General features: G+C 41.7%; 1 protein-coding gene across 3 annotated transcripts in view; it reads left to right on the plus strand.

The window, feature by feature from the left end:
* LOC136844450 (uncharacterized) overlaps positions 1-13,601 on the plus strand; it is a 71,199-nt gene that overhangs the window by 52,388 nt on the left and 5,210 nt on the right. For all 3 annotated transcript variants that reach the window (XM_067113699.1, XM_067113698.1, XM_067113700.1), the window contains exon 9: positions 867-1,079. In XM_067113699.1, coding sequence (XP_066969800.1) covers positions 867-1,079 — 213 coding nt within the window. The remainder of the gene's footprint in view (positions 1-866; positions 1,080-13,601) is intronic.

The raw sequence follows: 13,601 nt of genomic DNA on the forward strand, positions 1-13,601 counted from the left end.
GTTTGTTCCTTTTCTTTTTTTTTTTGTGTGTGTGTGTAACCTTTCAATAACTGGTATCTCATCCCCTGCCCTTCCACCTTAAATGTGGAATCAGCTTTTACAGTGTTTTGGTAAGTCATTATAATGAAAATGACATTTTTATGATAAAATGATGTTTCATTATACTTACCAAAACACTGTAACATAAAACCTCCTCCTCCCCCCGCAGGGGAGACGTTATCTCAGGTTTTCACTATTTGTGTATACCAAGAATGAAACTGACCTGGGTTTATGGGTATGTCTCCTGCCACGCTACCCCCACCGGCATCCGGTGGGGTTAGATCTCCGCCAATTGTATCAGCGTTCCAAACAAAGTTTGAAAATTTATTTCTCGGACGTGTCTATTTTAAAGAGATAAAAGCTTTTACAGTGTTTTGTTAAGTATAATGAAACATCATTTTATCATAAAAATGTCATTTTTCATCATCTTCAGTGTGCCATGTCTCTTAAAACATTTGCGATCATTGACTTCCAGTGTTTTCTATTTCTTGCCATCTGCATTAACTCTGTGAGTGTTGTGTCTCTTCTAGTCATTTTCCTTATTTTGTTAATATATTTCATCCTCTGCTTTCCTCTCACTCTCCATCCTTCAGTTTTTAGTTACTCAGTCTCCAGGTAGTGCTTTGCACTGTGCTTCTATTGATCATGAGTTAGACAAAAGGAGTACTGTACTGTACATTGTTTGGGTACATTTGAAGTCACTTATGTGAGAGTATATACAGTAAGTGATGGGTTTGTGTGAAAATACTACATGGTAAATTTTTTTCAATAAAAAATTAATTTCTTATTGTTATACAGATATCTTGAGAAATGTTTCCTACTTTCAGAATCCAAATACTTGGACAAGTGAACATATGAATACTGCTGATAAGTTGCTGTTCATTGTACCTGGTAATCCTAATGGTATTAGTGTTACCCCAAGAAGAGACCAGTGGCTTTATGCTTTGCAATACTTCTCTGGTCATTATTTCTTCACTAATCATGCTAAAACAAAATCCGCTACAGTCCTCCTTCCATTCAGTGCTGATGTGCCTCATGAAGTAAGTGAATTTAATTTTATTATATTAGTTGAGTAGACTTGTAATGCTGGATACACCTAAGGGGGTAAGTATATTATTCATGAAGAAACTGTTGGATCAGGCAAGCTAGTATTTAACTGATATAATTCCCCATGCCATTAATATCAATACATTTCTAAATGGACATACACAGTATGGAATGGCAGAATGTGCTACTGTGCTAATATAGAGATAAGTAAAAAACACGTTCTTTAAAGCCTGAGAAACAACAACATATTCTTTAAAGTCTGAGAAACTATTTTGTGTATGTCATAAGAAGCAAGCCCTTATTGCACTTTAAATGAATCTAAAAACCCAAGTATCCCTTAGCTATTTTAAAGGTTTTCAAATACAAAACTCTTCCTTAGTTCAACATTAGCATCTCTGAAGACTTATTCTTGGTTTTTGAAGAAAGTTATTAGAAATAGGGGAAATTTAGTTCTGAATGCTACCATTGATGATAAATTTCTGTTAACAACAAAGTGTATGCCAAATAAATATTTTTGAAAGTGTAGCCATTGTTTGTCCTCAAAGGAGTTACTCTTATGATTCCCCTAAGTCTCCATAAGACAGATCAGCCAATATCAAAGAATTCTCTCATAGCTGGCCTTGGCAAGAATATTGCCTTTGATTGATACAGTGAGAGAGTATTAAAGGACTCAAGGCAAGAGGGCGCTTTCCCTTGCCTACAGCGATTACCTAGTTTTCCTTTTCGTTTACCCTACTCACACACATGGCAACAGCACACAAGCTGGCAAAGATCCCCATTACTTTATGGTCTGTGGCAGTAAGCAGACACTACACAGGTCGCTCCAGATGAATTTTTCTTCTGTGTTGCCCTTTTGGCAAAATTTTCAATGATATTGTTGCAGGAAAAATGAAATTTTTATAATAAAATAAAGTTTTATATATACTTACCAAGTAACTACATAGCTATTACGTTTCATTTATTGGCAGCTTAAATGTGAAAATTCGCAGTAGTGTTCCAATATTTTGGTGTAGGTAACTCGCCCTGCTCACTTTCGGGGAAGGGTAGGTACAACACTACTAACGAGCCCAATTCGTTTATGCCCTATGCCCATGAGAGGGGAGGAGGGAGGGCTATGATCATGTAGTTACTGAGTAAGTATATATAAAACTTTTATTATAAAAATATCATATTTATATAAGTAACTTACCAAGTAACTACATAGCTGAATCCCACATTGACAGGAGGTGGGATGCATGGGCATGTACTACTCAAAAAACACTCATGAATGGAGATGAATTTTAAAATAGTAAGTAGTTAACATTGAGAATGTTAGTTGTAACCTACCTGGCGAGAGAGCTCCAGCAGGAAAATGCTGCCTCTGATGTGGTTCCTCTCCACCGTAGTGGCATGACAGCGAAGCCAGAGGTGCCTCTACATAGTGGGGCTTTGCAGCAGAGGAGTATTCCGATGGCTGCCAAAGCATACAAAACACAAAAGCCCTTGGCCTGGGTGCAGTACCAACTAAGACCATAAAACACAAGTTACGCATACACCATAAAACAGATCAGATACCATGACCCATTCATAACATGACAATGAATGAAGGGTGCTCCAGGTACTCAGTACCTCCCAACTTCCCAAAACTCGACAACCTAATTCAAGGCGAGTAGATAGGGGAGTGTAAGGGTACCCCCTACCCTTCCTCCCCCAATACCATGCCAGCCAAAGATAATGGGGCAAGGGTACTGCAGTTCTTGTAAACAGTTCTGATGTCACATAGATAAAAATTTGCAAACACTGATTTGCACCTCCAGAAAGTGGATTGTAAAATAGAAGATAGGGATAAACTCCTCTTGAAGGAAATCGAAGTCACTACTGCCCTAATTTCGTGGGCTTTAACCTTGCAAATTGGTAAGTCTAGTTCTTGAATCTTAATGTGCGACTCAGAAATCATGTCTCTCAAGAAGAACGCCAGTGTGTTCTTGGACAAAGGACAGGATGGATCCTTAACTGAACACCAGAGATTAGGGGATGCGCCTCTGATATTCTTAGTTCTTTCTAAATAATACGTAAGTGCTCTTACTGGACAAGCCTTTGATTGTGAATGAACAGGGCCAGGGAAAGGACGGTGTTTCATTCTTTGCTAGGAACCTCAAAGTAAAGCAACAGACCGTGTCTCCCTGTGTGAATCCTACCTTCTTGCTCAGGGCGTGACTCACTAATTCTCTTGGCAGTAGCTAGAACAACTAGAAATAGTGTTTTTCTTGTAAGATCCTGAGGGATCTTACAAGAGCTTCAAAAGGCGGACCTGAGAGCCATCTTAAAACAACATCTAGATTCCAGGATATGGAATCTGACTTCTCTTGCTTCGCAGTATCTAGTGACTTGATAAGGTCACTGATGTCTTTATCAGTTGATAGATCCAGACCTTTAGTCTGAAAACAGAGTTGAGCTTCGCTCTGTAGCCTTTGATCGTGGACGTAGCCAATCCTTGTGAAGACCTTAAAAACAGCAAGAAATCTGCTATTTGCACTACAGAGGTAGAAGAAGATGATACCTTGTGTCTTCTGCACCAGCTGCAGAATATTGACCATTTCTTCTGGTAGACGTTTGAGGGAGACTGATGTCTACATCTGGCAATTGCTTCCGCAGCTGATCTCAAAAAGTCTCGCTCTGACAAGCTTCCTGACAGTCTGAAGCCTGTCAGAGCGAGGGTGGATAGTTTTAGATGGAACCAGTGAAAGTGCGGTTGCTTGAGTAGATTTCGTTGCTGTGGAAGCAATCTTGGGAAGTCTACTAGGAGATTGAGGTGATCTGGAAACCACTCTTTCTGTGGCCAGAAGGGAGCTACCAGGGTCATCGACATGTTGTCGTGGAAGAGAAATTTGTTGATTGAGTCTCTCACCATACTAAAAGGTTCGACCAGTCCCGGAGCATCGCATCCATTGCCCACGTGAGAGGGTCCGGGGCTGGGGAGCAATACAAAGGGAGTCGGTGGTTCCTCGACGCTACAAATAGATCTATCGACGCCCCCCCGTTTCCACAGGTCAGTGCATACCTGTGGATTCAGTGTCCATTCCGTGGGTAGGACCTGTTTGCAACGACTTAATTCGTCCGCTATGACACTGAGTTTGCCCTGTATAAAGTGGGTAACAATCTGGTTTGATTTCCTTGCGCCCAGATAAGGAGATCTTTGGTCACTTGATACAGTGAAAAGGAGTGGGTCCCTCCCTGATTCTTTATGTAAGCCAGAGCTGACATATTGTCTGAGTGGACTATGACTGTGGATTTGTAAGTCGCTGTTGAGAAATGTTGAAGAGCTAAGTGTATTGCCTTCAGCTCCTTCACATTGATATGAATTTCTCTCTTAGGTAGGGACCATGTCCCTGACACTTCGTTGTTTTCTAGGAGAGCCCCCCAACCCAGATCCGATGCATCTGAGTATAATGTGAGGTTGGGATTCAGAGGTTTTAGAGATTTCCCTTCTGCAAACCTTCCTGTTACAAGCCACCATCGAAGGTCCTCTTTGATCTCAGGTGTGATTGGAGAAACTTCCTCTGCCAATTGGCTTTCAAAAAGAAGTGTAGTACTCTCATGTGAAGTTTCCCTAGGGGAATGAACTTTCCTATAGATGCGAGAATTCCCAGTAAATTCATCCATTCGTTGGCCGAGCATGACGCGAGAGAGAGGAATTTCTGAACTGTCCAATTGCAGGCTTTTATTCTCTTGTCGGAGGGAAAAGCCCGAGAGTTGATCTTCATTCCCAAATAAAGAATTGATTGACTCGGGACTAATTGGGAATTGTCTAGGTTTATCAATAGGCCCAATTCTTGGGCTAACGCAAGAGTCTTCTTTAGGGCCTCTGTGCAACTTGATTCCGAGGGGGAGTGTAGGAGCCAGTCGTCTAAATAGAGGCAGATGTTGATCCGCATGAGATGTAGCCGTTTTGCCATTGGGGCATGGACTCGGGTGAAAACTTGAGGGGCTGTTGAAAGTCCAAAGCACAGCACTCGAAATTGGAAGACCTTGTCCTGGAACTCAAACCGTAAATATTTCCTGGCCTATGGGTGAACTGGAATGTGGGAATATGCGTCCTGCATGTCTATGGTTGCCATCCAATCCCCTTGTTGGATGGAAGACAGAACTGAGTGGGTTGTTTCCATTTTGAATTTCGTAGTCTGAATATAGAAATTTGGGCGCTGACGTCCAGAACAGGTCTCCAGCCTCCTGATGATTGTGGGACGACGAATAGGTGGTTGTAGAACCCCGGCGTGTTGATATCTCTGACTATTTCTGTGGCTCTCTTGGCAAGTAGAGACGAAACTTCCTGTGAAAGGGCAAAATACCTCTCTGAGCCTAAAGAGTAGGCCGCCAAGTTGATAGGAGAGGACACTAAGGGAGGGTTCTCCCTGAATGGGAGGAGTATCTTACTTTGATCACCTCTAAAACCCAAGGTTCTACATCTCTGTCCTTCCACTTGCTCCAAAAATGTAGAAACCTGGCCCCCACTGGTACATGGAGGATAATATCCTCACTTGCGAGAGGAAGATTTGCTTGCTGACTTCTTGATTGTCTGAACGGACCTAGAATACGCTCGGGAACGGGGCTGAAATCTACCTCTACCTCCTTGAAATGTTTGCTGTAGAGGGAAACTGTTCTAGGTGCAAACAATGCGGAAGATGATTGATTGATTGATTAATTGAGAGTTATCTGGCGTCAAACTACCAGGGTCACCGACTTTTGAATACTAAGTGTGATCTTTTCATTTTTATAGTATGTTATAAAAATTAAAATTAAAATTCTGCTAAAAAGAACTACATATAAATTTTATTAAAAAGGAAAAACAAAAAGAAAACTAGCTAAAATAAATAAATAAATATATAAAATTCTGCTAAAAAGAACTATTAATAGATTTGATCAGATAAACAGTATAACTTTAGAAAAAAAAAAAAAAAAATATATATATATATATATATATATACTAAGACAGCACAGCTGTCAGATATATTTGAGAAGACCAGCTTCTTTGATAAAAGAGATAACATTATTAATACACATACTTTCTCCCAACAGTTTTGCCATGTTATAATTACCACCTGCTTCACTGCTATTTGATAAAAAATGATTCTCCTAAGTTCCACCAGACTGGGACACTCAACCAGCAAATGCCTAACAGTCAGTGGAACCAAGCAATCGTCACAGAAGGGCTCATTCTCCCCATTCATCATAAAGCCGTGAGTTAAGCGTGTATGGCCAATCACGTAATCTACACAATACAACCTCCCACTTCCTTGGCATTAGGTCATATTTCCAAGGGTGTGTCTGACTAGTGATTTCTTTCATTTTATTGGGGCCTACTCTGTCCCACTGAAGTGCCCATAATTGCTGGATGGATTTCCATATAATATGGAATGCATCACGATATGGAACAGGACATTTTCTGGGTATCGAATTTCTGCTGCTGATTTGGCTAGCTGGTCTGCCTTTTCATTTCCTGATATGTTCACATGGGCAGGAACCCAACAAAAAGAAACAATGCTTCCTCTACAATGGTGCAAGAAGATCCACTGCAAGATCTTCAACACTAAGGGATGATCAGTATTGAAGACTTCCAGGGACTCTAAGGCACTTTTAGAGTCACAAAATATTGTGTAGCCAGACACTGGGAGTATTGCAATATGTTCCAGTGCTACTAAGATGCCATACAGCTCAGCTGTAAAGTTTGAAGCAACTGAAGGAAGCGCACCTCTTCGGTTAAAAGATTCACTAAAGCTCCATAACCAACGCCAGCATTGGATTTGGAACCATCGGTAAATATAAATCTTGTATTCATATGCTCTGAAGCATGCTCTAAAAATATTGCCCTCATTTCCTCATCAGATTTATCCCTCTTTGCTCCACTGAAGTACCTGCAGAATTTCACAGCAGGTACCTTCCAGACAGGAGTAATGGGACACACACAAGGAAGTACGGGGATTTTTCCAATATTTGTATCCTCTAAAATCTTTTTAATTCTATAGCTAAAAGGAGTAGGATACCTTGGATGATTTTCATAAAAACTGTTAAAAATATTTCTGTTTGCCACAGCAAAAGCCAGAGATTTGGGAAGTCTTTGCACTCTAAACCAGTATCAAAGCAATGATGACTGACGATAGAGTTCAAGGGGCATTTCTCCTGCATCGACTAGCAAACTAGATATTGGTGATGAACGAAAAGCTCCTGTGGCTATACGAATACCTGAATGATGAACAGAATCTAAAATTTTTAAGTTAGATGAAGAGGCTGAAGAATATACTTCACAACCGTACGACAGCTTTGATAAAATTAAGGTTTTATGAAGCTTTAGTATAAGATTTCTACTAGCTCCCCAACTGGTGTGAGACAGCACCTTCAAGATGTGTAGAGCTTCTAGGCACTTTGCTTTGATATGTTTGATATGGGGTACCCAAGTCATTCTGCTGTCAAAAACTAGGCCTAAGAAGCGCGTTTGTTCTACACATGGGATTCTATGGCCATACAAACAGAGGTCTGGATCAGGATGTACTCCCTAATCCGGCAGAAGTGGACAGCAGTAGTCTTACTTACAGAGATTTTAAAACCCTGTTTCTCAGCCCAACTTGTTATTTTATTTATCGTTAATTGTAACTTTCTTTCGGCTACAGTCATCCGGGTGGCAGCAAAAGATATTGACAGGTCATCCACAAATAACGTCTTTAAGACCTCTTTTGGAATAACAGATGTAACACTGTTTATGGCCAGAGCAAAAAGTGTTACACTGAGAACACTGCCCTGGGAACACCTTCTTCTTGGCACCTTTTCTCTGATAAAGTACTGCCAACTTTAACTTTAAAATACCTACGATGTAAAAATGATCTGACAAATAAAGGTAACTTTCCTCGTAGACCACTATTAGCATTGTCTTGAGAATTCCATGTCTCCAAGCAGTGTCATATGCCTTTTCTATATCAAAAAACACTCACGTGGTGTTGTTTGGAGGCAAATGCTTCACAGACAGAGGTTTCAAGTTGCAGTAAGATATCCAGTGTGGAGTGCATTTTTCGAAAGCCACACTGAGAAGGTGTTAAGATACTGTTGTGCTCTAAATACCACATCAGCCTTACATTTACCATTTTTTCCATTAATTTACACAAACAGCAAGTTAACGCAATGGGGCGGTAACTTGCTGCATAGAGAGGATCTTTTCCAGGCTTAAGAAATGGTAACATGGTTGCCAATTCCCATATGCTAGGGTAGCTGCTTTCATCCCATATTCTATTGATAATGCTGATTATAAAAGTTTTGTGTTCCTTGAAATGTGTTTAAACATTTTATAAGGAATCTCATCGGGGCCAGGGGCAGTGTTCTTGCTCCTGGCTAAAGCAGAGTCAAATTCCCATTCAGAAAAAGGCATATTGTAAGATTCACTTTTGTTTGATGAAAAATCAAGTACCTGTTGTTCTTCCATCATTCTGAAATGATGTCCTGGGAACTATCTGATTTTTCAGAGACTCGAGCAAAGTGTTCAGAAAATATACTACTAACTTCTGTGGCATCAGTGACATGATTATTATTTACTTTAAGGACTGGAGGAGGATTGGGTGTAAATTTACCTGAATTTTTCTTATTTTCTTCCAAATGCTGCTGACTGGTGTTCTGCTGTTAATAGAGGATACATATCCTGCCCATGATTGTCTTCTGGCAGCTTTCATAGCTTTTCAAAATCATGCCCTACACTGTTTATAAGTGATGACATTATCCACAGTGCGATGTCTCACGGCACCTGGTCAATGATGACCTTGTAGCTCGATGCAGCAGCCTTAATTCTTCTGACCACCATGGAACTGGCCGTCTCCTGAAAAGTCCTTTAGTTCGAGGGAATTGAATGTAAGCCAGCAGTATGGAAAGTTCCATTGAGGAGATCGATGGCATCATCTACACTTGGGAAATCTTTGGCATCCCCTTCCAGCTCGCTCAAATCTTTGAATTTTTTCCAATTTGCTTTCTCTAAGCACCATCGTGGTGATCTTGGGATAGGTGGATCATCATTGGTGCTGATTATAATTGGAGAATGGTCACTGGTATGCCAGTCATCACTTGTTCTCCAACTAAAATCAACACTGCAATTAGAGCTACAAATTGAAAGGTCAATGCAGGAGACAGTACCAGTCTGAATGTGATAATGGGTAGGTTCTCCAGTATTAAGAAGGCCTATATCTTCATTTTCTACGATAGATGCCATCATATTCCCTTTTTGGTTTGATGTTACATCTCCTCACAATGGATGTCTGCTGTTGAAGTCACCAAGAAGAAGAAATGGCTCTGGTAGCTGCCACATTAAGGATATTAAGTCCTCTCGGGAGACATGACTATTGGGTGGAATGTAAAGGGAACATATGGTATACTGCCTTCGTAAATTAATCCGTACAGCCACAGCTTGAAGTGGAGTGTTTAGTTTTACTTTGTAGTGTGGAGTATCTCGACGGATGTAGATGAGGGATCCACCGTGATTTCCCACTTCCAAATCAAATTCAGTTCTGAAGTGAACATATTCCCTAGGACAAGGGGTATATTCACCTAGCATGGTCTCTTGCAAACATACCCCAACAGGAGAATGCTCATAGAGCAAAATCTTCACTTCCTCATACTTTGCTCGGAGTCCCTGACAGTTCCACTGAATTATAGAAGTGAATTTATTTCTGTCTGGGACCATCAGTATGGTTCCTTTTTAAAAGATTGGGAGGGTTCTTTTTTCTATTGGGGAGGACAATTTAATGGGCAGTTTTGTTGGCTTCTTGGGGGGAATAACCACCTTGAAAGAGCCAACATCCTTTCCTTCAGTGTCTTTGACAGTGAGCGGTTTTTTTGTTTCTTTTCTCTCTGTCTCAATCGGGACGGAGAGAGCAGAGGTGTTCTCTAAAGAGACCTCCTCAACTGTCTTGCTATTGCTGGCAGTAGCCAGCTCTGCCTTTAAAGAGGCAGAAGCACCAGCAAGGACTGGCGCTGGGGACCAGCATCTGCTGGTTTGTCCTCCAAGAGGAGTTGGCACCAACAGAAGCTGGCACCGGGCCAGCGAGTGCTGGCCTCGCCTCCAAAGAGGCAGATGGTGGAGGGTGTGTCTCAACTGACACTTCAATTTTCTTAGCTCTAAGTTGACGTCTTCCTTGTTGGTTCTACTGAACCTTGTCTTCGCATTACCATCGTCAATAGATTCTGATGAATCTGTTAGGCGTCTTTTCAGCGATTCTTTTTTTTGACTCTACCTTTGTGCTTCTTATTACTTTATTTGTCTCTTTCTGTTGGTTTCTAGGTTTTGCTACTACTGAGGCAAAACTTAGACCAGGTCTTACAATCTTAGCTTTTGCTCTCTTGCTTCCTTAAAAGTTATCCTTTCCATCACTCTTAATGCCTGAATTTCTTTTTCAAATAAATATATATCACACTGTTGAGATGATGATGCATGTCCCTCACCACAGTGAACACATTTAGGTTCCTTGTGCACATACCATGCTCATCATCTCCACAGTTGACACAAACCATAGGGATTTTCTTGTATTTTCGACCGGCACGTCTGAAGGGTGTGTCCAAAACGTTGGCAGTGGAAACATCTTCTGGGCCTCGGGATGTACTGTTTTATTTTGTATCTATGCCAGGCTGCAGAGACATACTCTGGGAGTCTTAACGTATTGAATGTCAATATCAAAGTAGGTTGAGGTATCCGATCTCTATCCACCTTCTTTGTGATCCTGTTCACCTTAATTACACCCTGATCTTTCAATTCATTTGAAAGTTTCTCCTCAGAGAAACCCATTAGCTGAGGGCATAAATCAAACCCTTGCTGCAGTTCAAGCTGGAGTGGGAGTGCACTCCACCATTACTCCCGCAAGGGCCGACAAACTCATCAACCGTGCTTTCCTCTGGGGAGATACTCTCTACCAGGAGCATATTACTGTTCTGAGGGGATATTTTCGGTTGTCTGCCACAACATTTTACAATTTCCCTGTTTACCTCAAAAATATCAATATTGTCACCATTGAGCTTCAAATTTAAATATTTTTCGTATGAGTTGGGTACAAAGACCCCAGGAACTATTTCATACTTCTTGCTTTTCTTTATTGCAAATGGTTCCAGAGTGACAATACTGGAACCAGATGCTTTTGTTGGAGATTCCTGGCTGTATTCCTTCTTGCCTGGCATTGGGTCGTCAACCGTGTCTGATTGTCACTTGGCCCAGGGTACCAATTTCAACATGGGGACCTGAAAAAAAAAAAAAAAAAAAAAAAAACACTGCTGGTGAACACTGAAGAGGCACCATTGACTTTTCATGGGGCCCTATTCTCGACTAACGACACCAGTAGGAACTGACTCCCAGATGTCCACCCCTTACCCTACCCAAAAGGGATAGCACCAACATACCAGAGAGGCACAAGTGTAAGCCTAACCCGCTTGTTGGGACCGAGACTATTACTAGAATACAATCATCCCCACTCTGACTATGTTGGTGGGCATACCGGAAAATATGCCAGGAGTCCTACCCCTAATAACAGCCCACCCCTGGAATCCACGGGCTGATCTCAGGGATAGTTCCACCTTCAGGGTGTCAATATGACATCATACTAACACCCTTCTGGTCCAAACATCATCGGATTGGGTGACACTCCCAATCACAGTTCCCACATTTAGCTTCGAACATGAACCCCAATCCAAGGTATGATGCCCTTTCCTTTCACACAGACAGGAAATTTAATGAAGGTGGAAATATCCACACTATGTAAACCAAAGAGTTAGAAAATATACATATATATACAGTACATATATATACACATATATACATATACATACACATATACACATACATACACACACATACATATACATATATAGAAGCGGTAGTCATAGCGGGTGGATAAGAAGATGGAAGAGAATTGAAAAATAAGCTGGTGTCCAGACTCCTTAGGGCATTTGGTGGACTTGGCCAGTAAGTCTTTTGTGGATTTCTTTTACAGCTCTGCTGCGTTATGTTCTACTGTAGTGCTGGGAAAGAGTTCATGTTGATTTAAAGGTGCAAAAAGGAGTGCGGATCTCTGGTGGGGAGTGACCCCTTTGGAAGTGAATGAACAACACTGGTCTCGCTTCTTAAGTACTCCCACCGCGAACAAGACTGCCAGCTCCTGGGATCCTTCCCAGATTGCTTTATCCGCACATGAGAGCACTCCCAGCCAGTCTGTAGCGAAGTTAGCTCGGAGAAAGGCACAATCTTCTATTTTCTTGGCTAAAGTGCCGACAGTCCAGTCAAGAAAACTTAAGATCTCGAAGACCTTAAAGATGTCCTTAGTCAAATGCTCAAGTTCAGGAGTCGTAAACAAGATCTTGGAAGAGGAGAAGGCAGGTCTCCTTGATAGTCAATTAAACTGGAGAAATCCCTTTGGGAGGGGGCAGTAACTCCCAATGACGGCACTTCCCCAGTCACATAGGATAAGTATCTCCTTTTGGATAAGCAAGGAGGAGGAGTGCAGAATACCGCTTTCCCCATCTTCCTCTTTTCTGTCAACCAGCTCTCGATACTTGACAGAGCTTTCTTTGACGACTTCGATAGCACCATCTTAGGCAGCCTAGAAGCTTCCGTAGGCTGTCTCATCATAAAAGAAGAACCCGGCAAAAAGGGAATCTCTGGAGAAAAGAAGTCCGGGAAACAAAACAAGAAGTATTTCAAAAAGGAAGCGTAGGCTGAAGCAGGCTGATCCTGTTCTATGTCCTCTTCTGAAGACGAAATGGGTGAAAAGTGGAATGTGGTGTCAGATGCCTGGAATAATTTGGCGCCCGCTCGGAAAGGGTGTCATCGTGCACTGACGACTGTTCGCAAACTACTTGTTGAACTGGTTCAGCGGGTGCATCAGATCCTCTAGATCCCACTGTGTTTGGATCCCTAAGATCCCACTAAACACTTGGATCCCATAGATCCCACTTGATGAAAGGATCCCTCGGATCCCACTGGATGACTGGATCCCTTGGATCCCACTGGACGACTGGATCCCTCGGATCCCAATGGATGTCTGGATCCCTCAGATCCCACTGAATATCTGGATCCTTCCGATTCCACTACAGTAAACCCCCGTATTCGCAGGGGATGCATACTGCGCCCCCCCCTCCCCTCGAATAGCTAAAATCCGCGAATGCTTAAAACCCCTCTAAAAACACTTAGAACTGCCTATTTTGATAGTTTAAACACAAGAACAACCCTCTAAAAATGCTTATACCTGAGTATTTTAATATTTTTATCACAAAAAGTTCATTTTGTCATGAAAATGATATGAAAATACAGTAATTAGTGAATATTTCTCAGTGAAAAATAATGGGTAGATACGTTCCACAGAGAAATCCGTGAATACGTGAGCCCACGAATCTTGAGAATGCAAATACGGGGGGTTTACTGTAGGTACGTGGATCCACCAGATCCCACTAAACTGGATCCCCTTGGATGCCCGGAGCCCTTGGATCCAAAAGTACGATCTCCGTGTTTCTTAGAGGTCCGCTTG

This window comes from Macrobrachium rosenbergii, chromosome 12, assembly GCF_040412425.1.
Source record: "Macrobrachium rosenbergii isolate ZJJX-2024 chromosome 12, ASM4041242v1, whole genome shotgun sequence".
Classification (NCBI taxonomy): domain Eukaryota; kingdom Metazoa; phylum Arthropoda; class Malacostraca; order Decapoda; family Palaemonidae; genus Macrobrachium; species Macrobrachium rosenbergii.